The sequence below is a fragment of the Dipodomys merriami genome, unplaced genomic scaffold (assembly GCF_024711535.1).
Source record: "Dipodomys merriami isolate MVZ:Mamm:240054 unplaced genomic scaffold, mDipMer1.0.p SCAF_1, whole genome shotgun sequence".
In the NCBI taxonomy this organism is placed as follows: Eukaryota; Metazoa; Chordata; class Mammalia; order Rodentia; family Heteromyidae; genus Dipodomys; species Dipodomys merriami.
Window position 1 is genome coordinate 46,336,334 of NW_027202270.1, and position 13,466 is coordinate 46,349,799.

Consider the following 13,466-nt stretch of genomic DNA (forward strand, 5'->3'; position numbering starts at 1 on the left):
CAGAGTAGAGAACAGAAAGCTGTTTCTTCATTTTGGGTGTTTTGTTCTGCTCTCTCTTGAGACAGGGTCTTACTATGTAACCCAGGTGAACCTAGAACTCACAGTCTTCCTGCCTGGGCTCACAAGTGCTAGGATTTCAGGTATAAACCACCACAGGTATAAACCACCAGGTATAAACCACACACATCATTTCAGAGTCACTTTCTCAACACTTTGGCATCATGGTGTGGATTGAAGTGCATTTTCAATATTCTAGATTCTACCTAATTTCAATTCCCCCATCCACAGGACAACTTCCAGGGCAAGATTGACTTTGTTGACTGTAAATTTACATACCCTTCGAGACCTGATATGCAAGTTCTAAATGGCCTCTCAGTGTCTGTGAACCCTGGGCAGACACTGGCATTTGTTGGAAGCAGTGGATGTGGCAAAAGCACCAGTATTCAGCTGTTGGAACGTTTCTATGATCCTGATCAAGGGAAGGTGGTAAGCAATGCAAATGTTTTCAGGAATTTTCATTTCTGCAGAAAATCTCTCTGAAAGTAGCCTCTAAGACTACAGACCTAAAGTGCTCACCTTGGACATCTACCCCAGGGATATTTTCCACTGTAGGCTATTTGCTGGTTGACCTGATTCTACCTCACAATTTCTAGCATCATATTCTTCCCAGTTCCAGATGGCCTGCTGACCAGTTAGGCAAAGCAAATTGGGCCTACTGCAAAGCTGGAGATGAGTGTGTTTGACAGAAGCGTTTACTTTCCTGTAAATGGAGCAGAAAGTGCAGACTAATCAGGAAACTAATGGCTGGGAATGGAAAAAGTGGGGCTGACGAGGGACAAATGACATATAAGCAAGCAAGTGGCCTGAGCAAGAACTATTAGACACAATCCCAACTCAAAAAGCTGAAGGAACTCAAATGGATAAAGTTTTTGGCTTTATCTTCTTCTTCAAAAAAACCCCAAAACTGGTGAATTGCTTTTTGTTTACTTTTTACAGGATGTCTTTCTCCTTTTTCTTTTCTTTCTTTTTTAGGCAGTCTATGCTGAGGACTACAAAATAAAATAGCAGGGATATAGTTTTAGTTAAAAAGGAAAAATAACACTTCTCCATATCTCCTTGCTTCAAAGCAACTGTTTTTTTTAAATCCATGTAATGTTTTTATATATCTCAATGATTAATTCTGTGTGTCTAAATAATGTTTGTTCTGCTCTGCTGTCTTAATGGTTTAAGACATTTAGACTCTCTATGGACTTGCTTTTCAAATAGTAAAAGTTTGTGTGTGTGTGTGTGTGTGTGTGTGTGTGTGTGTGTGTGTGTGTGTGTGTGTGTGTGTGTGTGTGTGTGTGCTGGTACTGGAGATTGAATTCAGGGCCTGGGTGCTATCTCTGAGGTTCTTTTGCTCAAGGCTTGCACTCTACCATTTGAGTCCACAGCTCTACTTCTGGCTTTTGGTAGTTTATTGGCAATAAGAGTCTTACAGACTTTTCCTGTTTGGGATGGCTTCCAACTGTGATCCTTAGACTTCAGCCTCCTGAGTAGCTGTGATTACAGGCATGAGCCACTAGTGCCCAGCAGAAAAGAAAAGTTTGTCTAGAGGGATGACTCAGTGGTAAAGTACTTGCACAGTGAGAGGCCTGAGCTCAACTCCCAATACCTTAAAATAAAAAAAAGGAAAAGTTAATTTACCATTGCATTCCTCTTCTTTTTACCTACTCTCTCCAAATATACTTAACTCTTTTCTTTTTTTTTCTGGTCCTGAGGCTTAAACTCAGAGCCTGGATGCCATCCTAGAGCTTTTATACTCAAGAGGAGTGCTCTACCACTTGAGCCACAGCTCCACTTCTGGTTTATTTTGGTAGTTTGTTGGAGATAAGAGTCTCACAGACTTTCCTGCCCAGGCTGACATAGACTCATAATCCTCAGATCTCTGTCTCCTGAGTACCTAGAATTATAGTTGTGAACTATGGGTGCCTGGCCTTAACATTATTTTTAATTACTTTATCTGTAATTTTTGTTGCTTTTTTGTAATTGAAACTAATACACTTCTGTTGATTTTTTTGCCACCTATAGATAATATCTCTTGAACTATTGCTGCCTAAAGTAAGAATCTTATCAATTTTATTTTAATTTTTCACTTGTACTTTGTCCCTTTACCTTTCAATCCCTAAATTTAAGTTTATATTAGTAAGAATAAAAGTGCTACCTTTGTGAGTGAAACTGCTCAGGGACAGCAAGCCCTTAGTTCAAGTACCACAACTGGCAAACAAAAAGAATAAAAACCACATTCTTGTTATAATGTTTATTTCCTGCTTTCACTTAAGGTTAATTCTAGAAGTTAAAAATTTGTCAACAGGGCTGGGAAGGTGGCTCAGTGGTAGAGTGCTTGCCTTGCATGCATGAGGCCCTGGGTTCGATTCCTCAGCACCACATAAGCAGGAAAAAAAAAAGCCAGAAGTGGCGCTGTGGCTCAAATGTTAGAGTGCTAGCTTTGAGCTGAAGGGCTGAGGGACAGCGCCCAGGCCCAGAGTTCAGGCCCCACGACTGAACCAAAAAAAAAAAAAATTTGTCAACAACTTTTCTTATGATTATGTAAATATTGTTTATCTTTGTTTTTGCTCTCCTTTTCTTGGAGTATATCTGCAAGTAGTTTTCTAAGAAATGTTCTTTGTGATGAGTGTATGTTTTATTTTGTTCTTAACTTGTTCACTTAACACCAATATTTAGAAAGTCGGATCTCTGATTTTTATAAATAGTGTAGTCTTCATTGCAATGAAGATAAATAATGTTATGATAAGAAATGTTAAGAAAATTTTGAGAGAGGAAGTGGCGCTGTAGCCCAAGTGGTAGAGCGCTTGCCTTGAGCTGAAGAGCTGAAGAGCTGAGGGACAGCGCCCAGACCCAGAGTTCAAGCCCCATGACCGACAAAAAAAAAAAAAAAAAGAAAATTTTGAGAGAGTAAAATATTTCCTTGCATAGAGCAAACCAAGGAAATAAGTAGATACTGATAGAATCTACACAATTAGGAAAATTAAAAGCAAATGTTGAGCACCGGCAATTTGTAGGAACTTCTCTTATTGTTTTTAGGTATAAAGATTTCGGTTTGAAAATATTTGGTGGTTGGTGAACCTAGAAAACATATCACACTGTAAATCTGATCTCTATAAGGAAAAGTTCAGTATCAGTTTTGTCATGCCTATCACCTAGCTAGATCAAGAACTACAAGAGATGCAGAGATTTGAACCCATCCTGTTTGATCTCTCCAACATTAGTGGTATTTCTCTGAATGTGCAAAGTGAATTCTCTGGTCAAGCCAGGACATAAATAAATTATTATGGTTTCTTGCACTTTTTTGTTATTGTTGTTGGTCGTGGGCCTGAACTCTGGGCCTGGGCACTGTCCCTCAGCTCTTCAGCTCAAGGTTAGCACTCTACCACTTGAACCACAGTGCCACATCTGGCTTTTTCTGCTTATGTGGTGCTGAGGAATTGAACCCAGGGCCTCATGACTTCAAAGCAAGCACTCTACCACTGAGTCACCTTCCCAGCCCAGTTTTTTGCATTTTAAAGGCACAATATAGTCTATTATATCATTATAAAACATACTTGCAGATATTTTTAAGTGGGGCGAGATCTTATCTTTTTATCAATCTTTTAAAATCCTCTTTGCTTTTAAGGAGGATACTGAATGCAGGTATTTGATGATTTCAACATTTAGGTGGATCTCTGTGATGAGCACAGCATTCTTTGTGGGAGATTTTCTCTTTTTTCTCTTTTCTCTTTTTCTCTTTTCTGTTATTGTAAAGGTGATGTACAGAGGGATTCAGTTTCATAAATCAGGTAATGATTACATTTCTTTTTGAACAATTTCAGCCCTTCCCTTTACCCTTCCCTCCAGTTTTCCCTCCCAAATCTGCGGCCCCAAGTTGTATAGTTCATTTTAAACATAGTGTCTAGTATTACTGTTGCACTTGTTCACTCTTTGTCCCACCATTTCTGTGCTCCCCCTTACTCTCCTCAAAACAGATAAACTTATATACAAAAACAAAAGGTATTCTTTTTTAACCCAAGTTTCATTTTTAATTTGTTGTAATGTGACTGGACATCATGTTAGTGACAGATTTATATTTTGTAAGTGAATATCCTAATTCCAAACTGGCGTTAAGTTCAACAAAATAAATTCATAGGCTGGAAAGTTGGCTCAGTGGTAGAGTGCTTGCCTCACATGAAAAAGGTCCTGGGTCTGATTCCTCAGAACCACTATAATCAGAAAAAAGCCAGAAGTGGCACTATGGCTCAAGTGGTAGGGTGCTAGCCTTGACCTGAAGAGCTGAGGGACAGCACCCAGGCCCAGAGTTCAGGCCCCATGACCAGAAAAAAAAGAATTCATATGATATGTCTAGTCCTTCTGATACATTTTCATATGTGGAAATGATCATTTCCAAATGTTAATTAGTCAGAGTTTCTGAATGGCCAGCCTTATATAAGTACTAGATATTAGAGTCAGAGGATAAACTTACATTTCTTTGTATCTTCCCTTTCTTTATCTTGAATTACTACAAAATAAAATCAGAGTATTGCTGTAAAAAAGATTTAAAAAACCCCCAAAAGGTAGAGAAAACAAAAACTGACAAAAAAGAGGGAAAAATCCAACCCCAAAACTAACACCCCAAAACCTCTCGTTTCCATTTCATTTTTAAAATATATTTTTATTGTAGGGCTGGGAAGGTGGCTCAGTGGTAGAGTGCTTGTCTTGCATGCATGAGGCCCTGGGTTCGATTCCTCAGCACCACATAAGCAAAAAAAAAAAGAAAAAAAGCCAGAAGTGGCGCTGTGGCTCAAGTGGTAGAGCGCTAGCCTTGAGCTGAAGAGCTGAGGGACAGTGCCCAGGCCCAGAGTTCAGGCCCCACGACTGGGGCCCCCCCAAATATATATATATTTATATATATATTATTGTAAAAATACTGTACAGAGGGGTTACAGTTACATGAGTAATGTAATGAGTACATTTCTTTTTTTTTTATTGTGAGAATACCATACAGAGGAGTTACAATTACATAGGCAAGATAACGAGTACATTTCTTATCAAGCATTGTTACCCCCACCTTTGTTTTTCTCCTACCATCCCTTCCCTTCCCATCTTCCCAACTCTTCCCTCCCACCCCCTCCTCGAAGTTGTAAAGTTTGTTTTCAACATAGTGTCTTGTACATCTCATTGTTACAATGGGTCAGCCTGTATCCTTATTTCAGCATTTTATTTCCCTTCCTTTTCCACAGGCACTGGAATCAAATACAGTGAAAACAGGGGTTATAACAGGGGGAAGAACGTACAAAAGAAACAAAAAAAATCACATGGTACATTATAAATACATTAGAAACAATAGCAAGAAAGAAAAAAACCAGTTTGTCCCTATTTGGGGTTCATTTCACTTAACATCATCTTATATGGTCATATGTACATAGCTTCTGACCTTTTCTGCTTGTCCTAGACATATACTAGCTATTGCAAATCAGGAAAACCATGGGGCTTACGTTTCTTTGGGCCTGGCTTACTTCACTTAATGTGTTTTTTCCCAAGTCTTTCCATTTCCTAACAAATGAGGTGGTGTCATGGACAAGGATCTCATATCTAAAACATACTTAGAACTCAAACAATTAAATCCCCCAACAACAAATCCTCAAAGAAGCAAATGCCCAATTAATAAGTGGGCAAAAAACTTAAAGAGAAACTTCTCTGAAGAGGAAATAAGAATGGCCAATGGTCACATGAAAAAATGTTCAACTCCTCTAGCCATAAAAGAAATGCAAATCAAGACAACATTGAGATTCCACCTCACCCCAGTTAGAATGGCAATAATTAAGAACTCTAATAACAACAGATGCTGGTGGGGATGTGACCAAAAGGGAACTCTACTGCATTGTTGGTGGGAGTGTAAACTTGTTTAACCACTTTGGAAAGCAGTATGGAGGTTCCTCAAAAGACTCCACATAGAGCTCCCCTATGACCCAGCAATCCCACTTTTGGGCCTTTACCCAAATGATCACAAACAAGGCTATACCAATGCTACCAGCACAGCTATGTTTATTGAAGCATTATTTACCATAGTTAAGATATGGAACCAACCCAGATGCCCCTCAATAGATGAATGGATCAAGAAAATGTGATATATATATATATATATATATATATATATATATATATACATACATAATGGAGTTCTATGCCTCTTATTTCCATTTCTTAGAATTCATTTAGATAAATATTATTTCATATCACATGCCCATGGTTATGGAGCCCTTGTGATCCTCTTCTAAGAATATCCTCCTTTAGTCTCACTGTGTGAATACCTAGTGTGGTGGGAGATTCTTAAGGAGTGTGAAGCATATTTTCTGTATTAGGAACTTATCACACAGTACAACACTTAGCAAACCAGCTCAGTTCCTAATTAATTATATTAAGTTATGCTTCACACAATTGTCTTAAGTACTGTGGCAAACAAGTAGAGCAAAATGAACTAGAATTAACTGACACTGAAGAATGCCTTTATTTTTTTCTATTGTCTGTTTTTTTTACTGCTTGGGAATTATCTAAAATATAATCTATTCACATCACTTAACATAATTTTTTTCTGACATCATAGAGCCAATACTTTACAGTTGTATGCTGGATGTATTATATATTTACTATTCTCACACTCTTAATTACACCAGATATTTGAGAACCAGCAACTACTTGCCTTCTATACTATGAATTCCTAGCAACAGATATTGCAGACACAGACTATTCTATATTTTACTTTTGAGATGGAGATTCAATACATGATTGTGGATTGACTAAGTGAATGAATATGTTATTTTCATCCTGAGTGTATTACATCAGATGTTTAGGGAGGGATATCAATAAAATCTAGGACATAAGTTTGGTCTTTATGCTGTTCATTAGCATCAAACAGAACAATCATTTGTATAACTCACAGAGCCTCTGTTTAGAACAACTCTGCCTACTTGTAGAGATTATGTTAAACCAAAATGAAAGGAGATTCTTTTCTTAAATACTGTGTCTTGTCATTCTCATTTCTGACACTTGCAGAAATAGAATAAAAATAAAGCTATAGACTATTCAGTGTGGATTTTGATACTTCCTGATAGATACTACCTACAAAAGTCAAAGGTCACATAATTTAGTCCTTCAGAGACCTGGGAATCTTCTCTCTTAAGCAAAACAAATGGCCTATGTCCTATGTGATACTTACCTGTGGTAGTAGACTACGAATGTCTCTCTATTGGAATTCTAAAACATAATGCCCTCTCTCATCTACTGGCAGATGATAGATGGTCATGACAGCAGAAAAGTGAATGTCCAGTTCCTCCGCTCAAACATTGGAATTGTGTCTCAGGAACCAGTGTTGTTTGCCTGTAGCATAATGGACAACATCAGATACGGGGACAACACCAAAGAAATTCCCATGGAAAGAGTCATAGCAGCCGCCAAACAGGCTCAGATACATGACTTCATCATGTCCTTACCAGAGGTGAGTGCTAAGTCTGTCATTCTCTATAAGAGACAGACATGGAGAGAGGGAATAGACAAAACCCATTATTATTGTAGCTCAAAGAGAAGTTCAGCAGCAACAAAATTTATTTCCCAATGTCCCTGTATCATCTTTGTTTTTAAAGGAAAACCAAGGTCTTCCATCAAAACATTCTTTTTCTTTTTCTTTTTCTTTTTTCTTTTTTGTCTGTCATGGGGCCTGAACTCTGGGCCGGGGCACTGTCCCTCAGCTCTTCAACTTAAGGCGAGCACTCTATCACTTGATCCACTGAGCCACTTCCAGGTTTCTGATTGGTTTATTGGAGTTAAGACTTTCACAGAATTTCCTTTCTGGGCTGGCTTTGAGCCATGATCCTTAGATCTCAGCCTCCTGAGTTGCTAGGATTATAGGTATGAGCTACTGGCTCCTGGCAGCATCAAAACATTCTTAAGCTTTGGAAGATAATCTATTTTTCACCAAAGTAGAGGCTATGGGGTTAGTGGCTCATAAAGCAATACACATGGAACATAAGGCTCTCATGATGGAAAAAAGCCTAAGATCTGGAATGGATTTGGGTTTGAGTCCAAACTTTGACACTTTCTAGTGTAACTTTAGGGTAATTATTTATCTGTACAATATAGAAAACAGCATTATAATGACAGAATGGTGGGCTGGGTTTGTAGCTCAGTGATAGAGTTCTGTTTTTGTATACATGAGATGCTGAGATCAGTCCCCAGCACCACTAAAAAATAAATAAGGAGCAAGAATATGGTTTCTGTGAGTATTAAATTTTACTGCAGCTAGAATAGTTGACACATACTCATACAGAGTAAATCTGTATAAATGTCAATTGTTTTAATATAGTCATGTCAGGAATATAAGTAGACCTTTTCCTTCCTAATTGCAAATATGTAAATATGCAAACTAGATACTAATACAGTACTTTTCAGATAAGTTTGAAACTCCAAAAAATAAATATTTCTTCACCATAGAGTTAGTAATCAGCAGAAACTAAGTTCAAGTCAAAGCTTGTGTTCTAGAATGTTCTTCAGTAAAATTGCTAATCAGAAGGTCTCTTAAAAGCCATGTTATTCCTAGTTTTATTCTGTCTTGTAAAGATCTTCCAGTAAAGAGTCTGGATTCTTCAAGTTCCCAGGCAAGGCAGCTCTCCTATATGGAATCTTACCTGGACAGAGCGGGAAAGATAGAGCCTTAAAGAAACACATAGTTCAAAGCCAGCTAGGGTAGAAAAGTCTGTGAGGCTCTTATCTCTAATTTTAAAAAAGCCAGAAGTGGCACTCTGGCTCAAGTGATAGATTTAGCCTTGAGGAAAAAAAAAAAGCCCAAGGATAGCACTCACGCTCAGAGTTCAAGCCCAGGACTGGCAAACAACAACAACAACAAAAACAAAAAATAGGAAATATAGGGAAGAAAATCTCCTCATTTCACAATATAAACCAAAAGCAATAAATGATTTAAATTCACGGAAGAGTTGTTGATGTGAGCTTCATACAGCATAGAAGCAATGACTGTGTCTAGCTCTCAAGCTTGTCTTGCTTTTCCAGAAATATGAAACTAACGTTGGGACCCAAGGCTCTCAACTCTCACGAGGGGAGAAACAACGCATTGCTATTGCTCGGGCCATTGTACGAGACCCTAAGATTTTGCTACTAGATGAAGCCACTTCTGCCCTAGATACAGAGAGTGAAATGGTATGTATGGATTTCCTAAAGTCTTCATTTATTATCAGTCTTTGCTATGAAAGTTGGTCTTATTATACAACACTATTTTCAGTTTTCTGATTTATTAGCAATTGCTATCAGTACTTTGAGAAAGTAAAACATAATAACCAAAAGTAGTTTAACATAGGATTGCTTCATATATTAAGAAAATTGACTTTATAATGATTTATGTTAAGGTTCTTTAGACTACACAACACTTGTCAAGGTCAATGACTTTCTTAAATAAATTAACATAATATAGGTTATCTGATTAGGATAATATTTTATAGTGCTAAGGTTTTGTCACATAGCAAGCAGGCCACCTACAATACAGAGAAGGAGGTATCTATTTGCTTATTGGCATGGAGGCGTAATCAAGAAAAACATGACTATGAAATTCAGATTTTATGACTGGCACTTTTCAAATCAGAATTCTGACTTGGAGGGAGTTAAAATGTCCTCAGTGGTGAAAAATTACAGGAATGACCACTTCCATTGCATCCTTAGTTTTATTTTAGTAAACCAGACCATCAAAAAATTACACAATGACTTCATAGTTTGTGTCATTGAAATTAATTAGCTGATGAATTGCAGTTTAAGTCATTGACACCTTACATCAGCAAATACTTGCTTCATCCTACCCTATGTCGAACCCTTTGGTTGACCCGTAACCACAGCATTGCTACTTGAGTGAACTTAGAAATGAACTCTCATAACTCTCATAATGGTCTGGGGACAAGCATGTTTCTTTGCATCACTTCTCCATCCTATTGTTGCAGACAGTGCAGATTGCTCTGGACAAAGCCAGAGAGGGTCGAACCTGCATCGTTATTGCCCATCGCTTGTCTACCATCCAGAATTCGGATATCATTGCAGTCATGTCACAAGGGATAGTGATTGAGAAGGGGACCCATGAAGAACTGATGGCCCAGAAAGGAGCCTACTACAAGCTAGTCACCAGTGGATCCCCTATCAGCTGATCTGACTCAAGAGCTTCATGCAGAGATGATGCATCAGTACAGGAGTGCTACAGTTTGTCCTATCTTAACAGAGAAATGTGAAGATCTCACTTTTAAAGATGTAGTCATATATTGGGATGCAAGCTAATTTCTAATGACCCTCCATAATAATTCAGTTTTAGATTTGCATAGAGTTAATGAAAGAATCTAGGGTCAATGTGAGTGAAAATCCAAGGTCAAACATCTGCTTAGTCACTACCTCGTGCTGTTCTCTGCAGGAGCCAATCACATCACCAAATGAGAGTTGAGAGGGCATGAAGTGAATGACTTTGAACTTTTCGAGGACAGAAGACTTGTCTTTTGTGGTTTTGAACCTTGGTGTACATGGTGTACAAAGTGTGTGATGTACACCCAGCAAATGTTTATTGAGCCAGTTCAATGTCAAATGTGAAGAGAGAAAGAAAAGATCATAGGCCAGCTGTACTTTTTTGACTAACATTTTTCCCTGACACATGAAAGCAGATTCATTTATCTCTAAGCCTGTAGATACAGAAAGACTAGCACATCTAAGAGCTTTCAGGCAGAGAGAAGCATGGGTGGGGCCAGATTAGCAGGTGTTTACCAGTTAGGTGATTTAGGCTTTAGACTACAGTTAGGTGAAGCGTGTGTAACAGGAGGATGAAATCATCATATCCTGAAGTAGGATCTGAAAATGTGAAGCGGGGACCACACCTGGTTCTTCTCCTCACTTCCCCTTCCATACAGCTTATTGTCCTTCATTTCTATGAAATCTTATTTGTGGGATGAAAATAGTGCATTTTGCTTTGCTTTAGCTGCCTAAAATGTTATACCAAAAGAGTTGGTTAAATATGGCAGGGAATATTCCCCAAATATTCCCCAAGAAAGCTACAAAACAGTATTGAAGGAATAAACAAAAACATAATATTGCAAGAGTAAAGGTAAAAATGGTGCCAGCTACAAAATGTTGAGAGCCAGAAAGCCAATGAACAACTAATAATGAACTTAGAACGAGGGAAAATACATATTAATGTGGACAAGCCTAGTGCCATCACATTTCATACCACAGACACCTAGGAAAGCTCAGGAAATAAAGTCACAGGATACTTCTGGAAGGGGGATGGAGAGGAACAAATAGAACTGAAGAAAAAAATGGGTTGAACCCCTGTGTGGAAATATGTGTAAAAATTGCTCCTTCCATAGGTAGGCTGCTCTTCCCAATTCCAGCAGAGCACTGACTCTTTCCTCTCCCATCTGGGAAAGCTCACCCAGTTTCAGTTAAAGAGGGTGATTAATATACAAGAAAAAGAGGATTGGGTGTGAGGCTGTCTATGAACAGAAAAGAAGAAATCTCTGGAGAAACTGATCAATAGAAGAAAAGAAAGGTATGGTCTTCAATGCCAAGAATCTTTCAAAGAAAATATCCTAGCAAGATTGACCTTTATGTAAAAGTCAACAATCCAGCAACATGTATGCACTCACTCTAAACTTCCCTGGCTATTCATTGTTTCCTTTGTCACAGAAATAGACAGCCAAGGTCATCAGGAAACATGTTTTGTTGTTGTTGGTCATGGGGGTTGAACTCCACCTGGGCGCTGTCCCTCAGCTCTTTAGCTCAAGGCTAGTGCCCTATCACTTGAGCCACAGTGCCACTTCTGGTTATGTGGTGCTGTGGAATCCAAACCAGGGCCTCATGCATATGAGGCAAACATTCTACAACCCAGCCCATCCAGGAAAACTTTTAAGCACGTAAATCAAAAGCAACAACAACAACAACAAAACACTCAGGACAAATAAATTATACTAGCAAATAATGCAAAAACTTAGGTAAACACAGAATGGTAGTAATTTACTCAAGGAGACAATGGAAGATATGTCTATGCAAATGAAAACATGAGACCATGAAAATGGATGACACAAAAATAAATATAAAAGAGATCTTGATAGTAATTATGAAAAATTCAAAAGCTGGAATGCACAATTCCTGTCATCTCAAGTTCTTTCCATATTTATTTTTTTTTCTTTCCATGGCCAACAAATGAATTACAGAGTGACCTTGAGCCCTGGTGTTTCCCCAGTGTTTTCTAGTATATAACTGCAAAAATGGTTTAGTAGGTTAAGTGATAAGGACAGAATTTACTGATGGTTGCTAATTTGCAGAGGCAGAGGATGAAAGAATGCATTCTGGTTATGACAAATGTCAATGACAAGTGCATTGCAGAATATGGATGCCTACTAGAATGAATTAGCTTTTCAGTAAGCATAAACTCATACTTCAGTTTTAAAGAAAGAAGACAATTCTATTTGTTTAGGGTTGTATTTCAAAGAGGGGAAACAAGAGTTCTGTGCTGAAGGACATTGGTTTCCTAGAATGGAATTTGTTTGATGTGCACATGTAATGAATGAGTTATATATTTAAATAAAGTACTTAAAATTATTGATATGAGGAAGAATATTGTCTGGAGAGGATGTAGAAGGATATGGAACAACAGTTTCTTACCTACCTTCCTTCTTTCCTTTCTTCTCTCCTTCCTTCCTTGTTTTCCTTCCTTCCTTCCTTCCTTCCTTCCTTCCTTCCTTCCTTCCTTCCTTCCTTCCTTCCTTCTGTCTCTGTCTCTGTTTCTGTCTCTGTCTCTGTTTCTGTCACCTCCCCCCCCAGGATTAGAATGTAGAGCCTCACCATTCTAGGCAAACACTGTACTACCATTCCTGAGCTACATACCCTGCATGAATTTTAAGGCTCAACAAGGGGTAAGATTCCAACTTCAAAAATAAATAAAATTGCATGATTATTTTACAATACCAGGGGAGTCTGAGTCTGTTTTTATACTGTCTCTTCTCTTACTGACAAAAACATTTTGCTTATGCAATTTTAGATTATTGTCATGTGACCAAGGAATTAGTTGGATCATTTTTATCTAACTCTTACCCTAAGTGTTTCTCTAATGTCCAAAAGGTTCCACTGGACATTTTTGCTGTGTCAAACTCTCCCAATTAGCCCTAGATAGATTTAAAGCAGAAAAGAATGGATATTGAAGTTGGGGAGATTTCTATAAAGGTAAAACAAAGAGAAAAAAAACACAGATGGAAAGTAAGAGAATATAAAAAAAAAAAAAACAGGAAAAATCCAGAGGCACAATTCAGAAGGTTCAAAAATTGGCTAATATACTGGGTCCCAATGGTTCATGACTTTAATCCTAGATACTCAGGAGGAGGAGATCTGAGGATGAACTCATCTCA

At 38.1% G+C, this 13,466-nt stretch overlaps 1 protein-coding gene across 6 annotated transcripts in view; it reads left to right on the plus strand.

The window, feature by feature from the left end:
- Positions 1–13,005, plus strand: part of Abcb11 (ATP binding cassette subfamily B member 11) — a 105,714-nt gene extending 92,709 nt beyond the window's left edge. For all 6 annotated transcript variants that reach the window (XM_070021436.1, XM_070021470.1, XM_070021454.1 and 3 more), the window contains 4 exons: positions 289–486; positions 7,322–7,528; positions 9,094–9,240; positions 10,029–13,005. In XM_070021436.1, the coding sequence (XP_069877537.1) occupies positions 289–486; positions 7,322–7,528; positions 9,094–9,240; positions 10,029–10,229 (753 nt within the window). In that variant the 3' untranslated portion in view covers positions 10,230–13,005. The remainder of the gene's footprint in view (positions 1–288; positions 487–7,321; positions 7,529–9,093; positions 9,241–10,028) is intronic.
- The last annotated feature ends 461 nt before the right edge of the window (positions 13,006–13,466 follow it).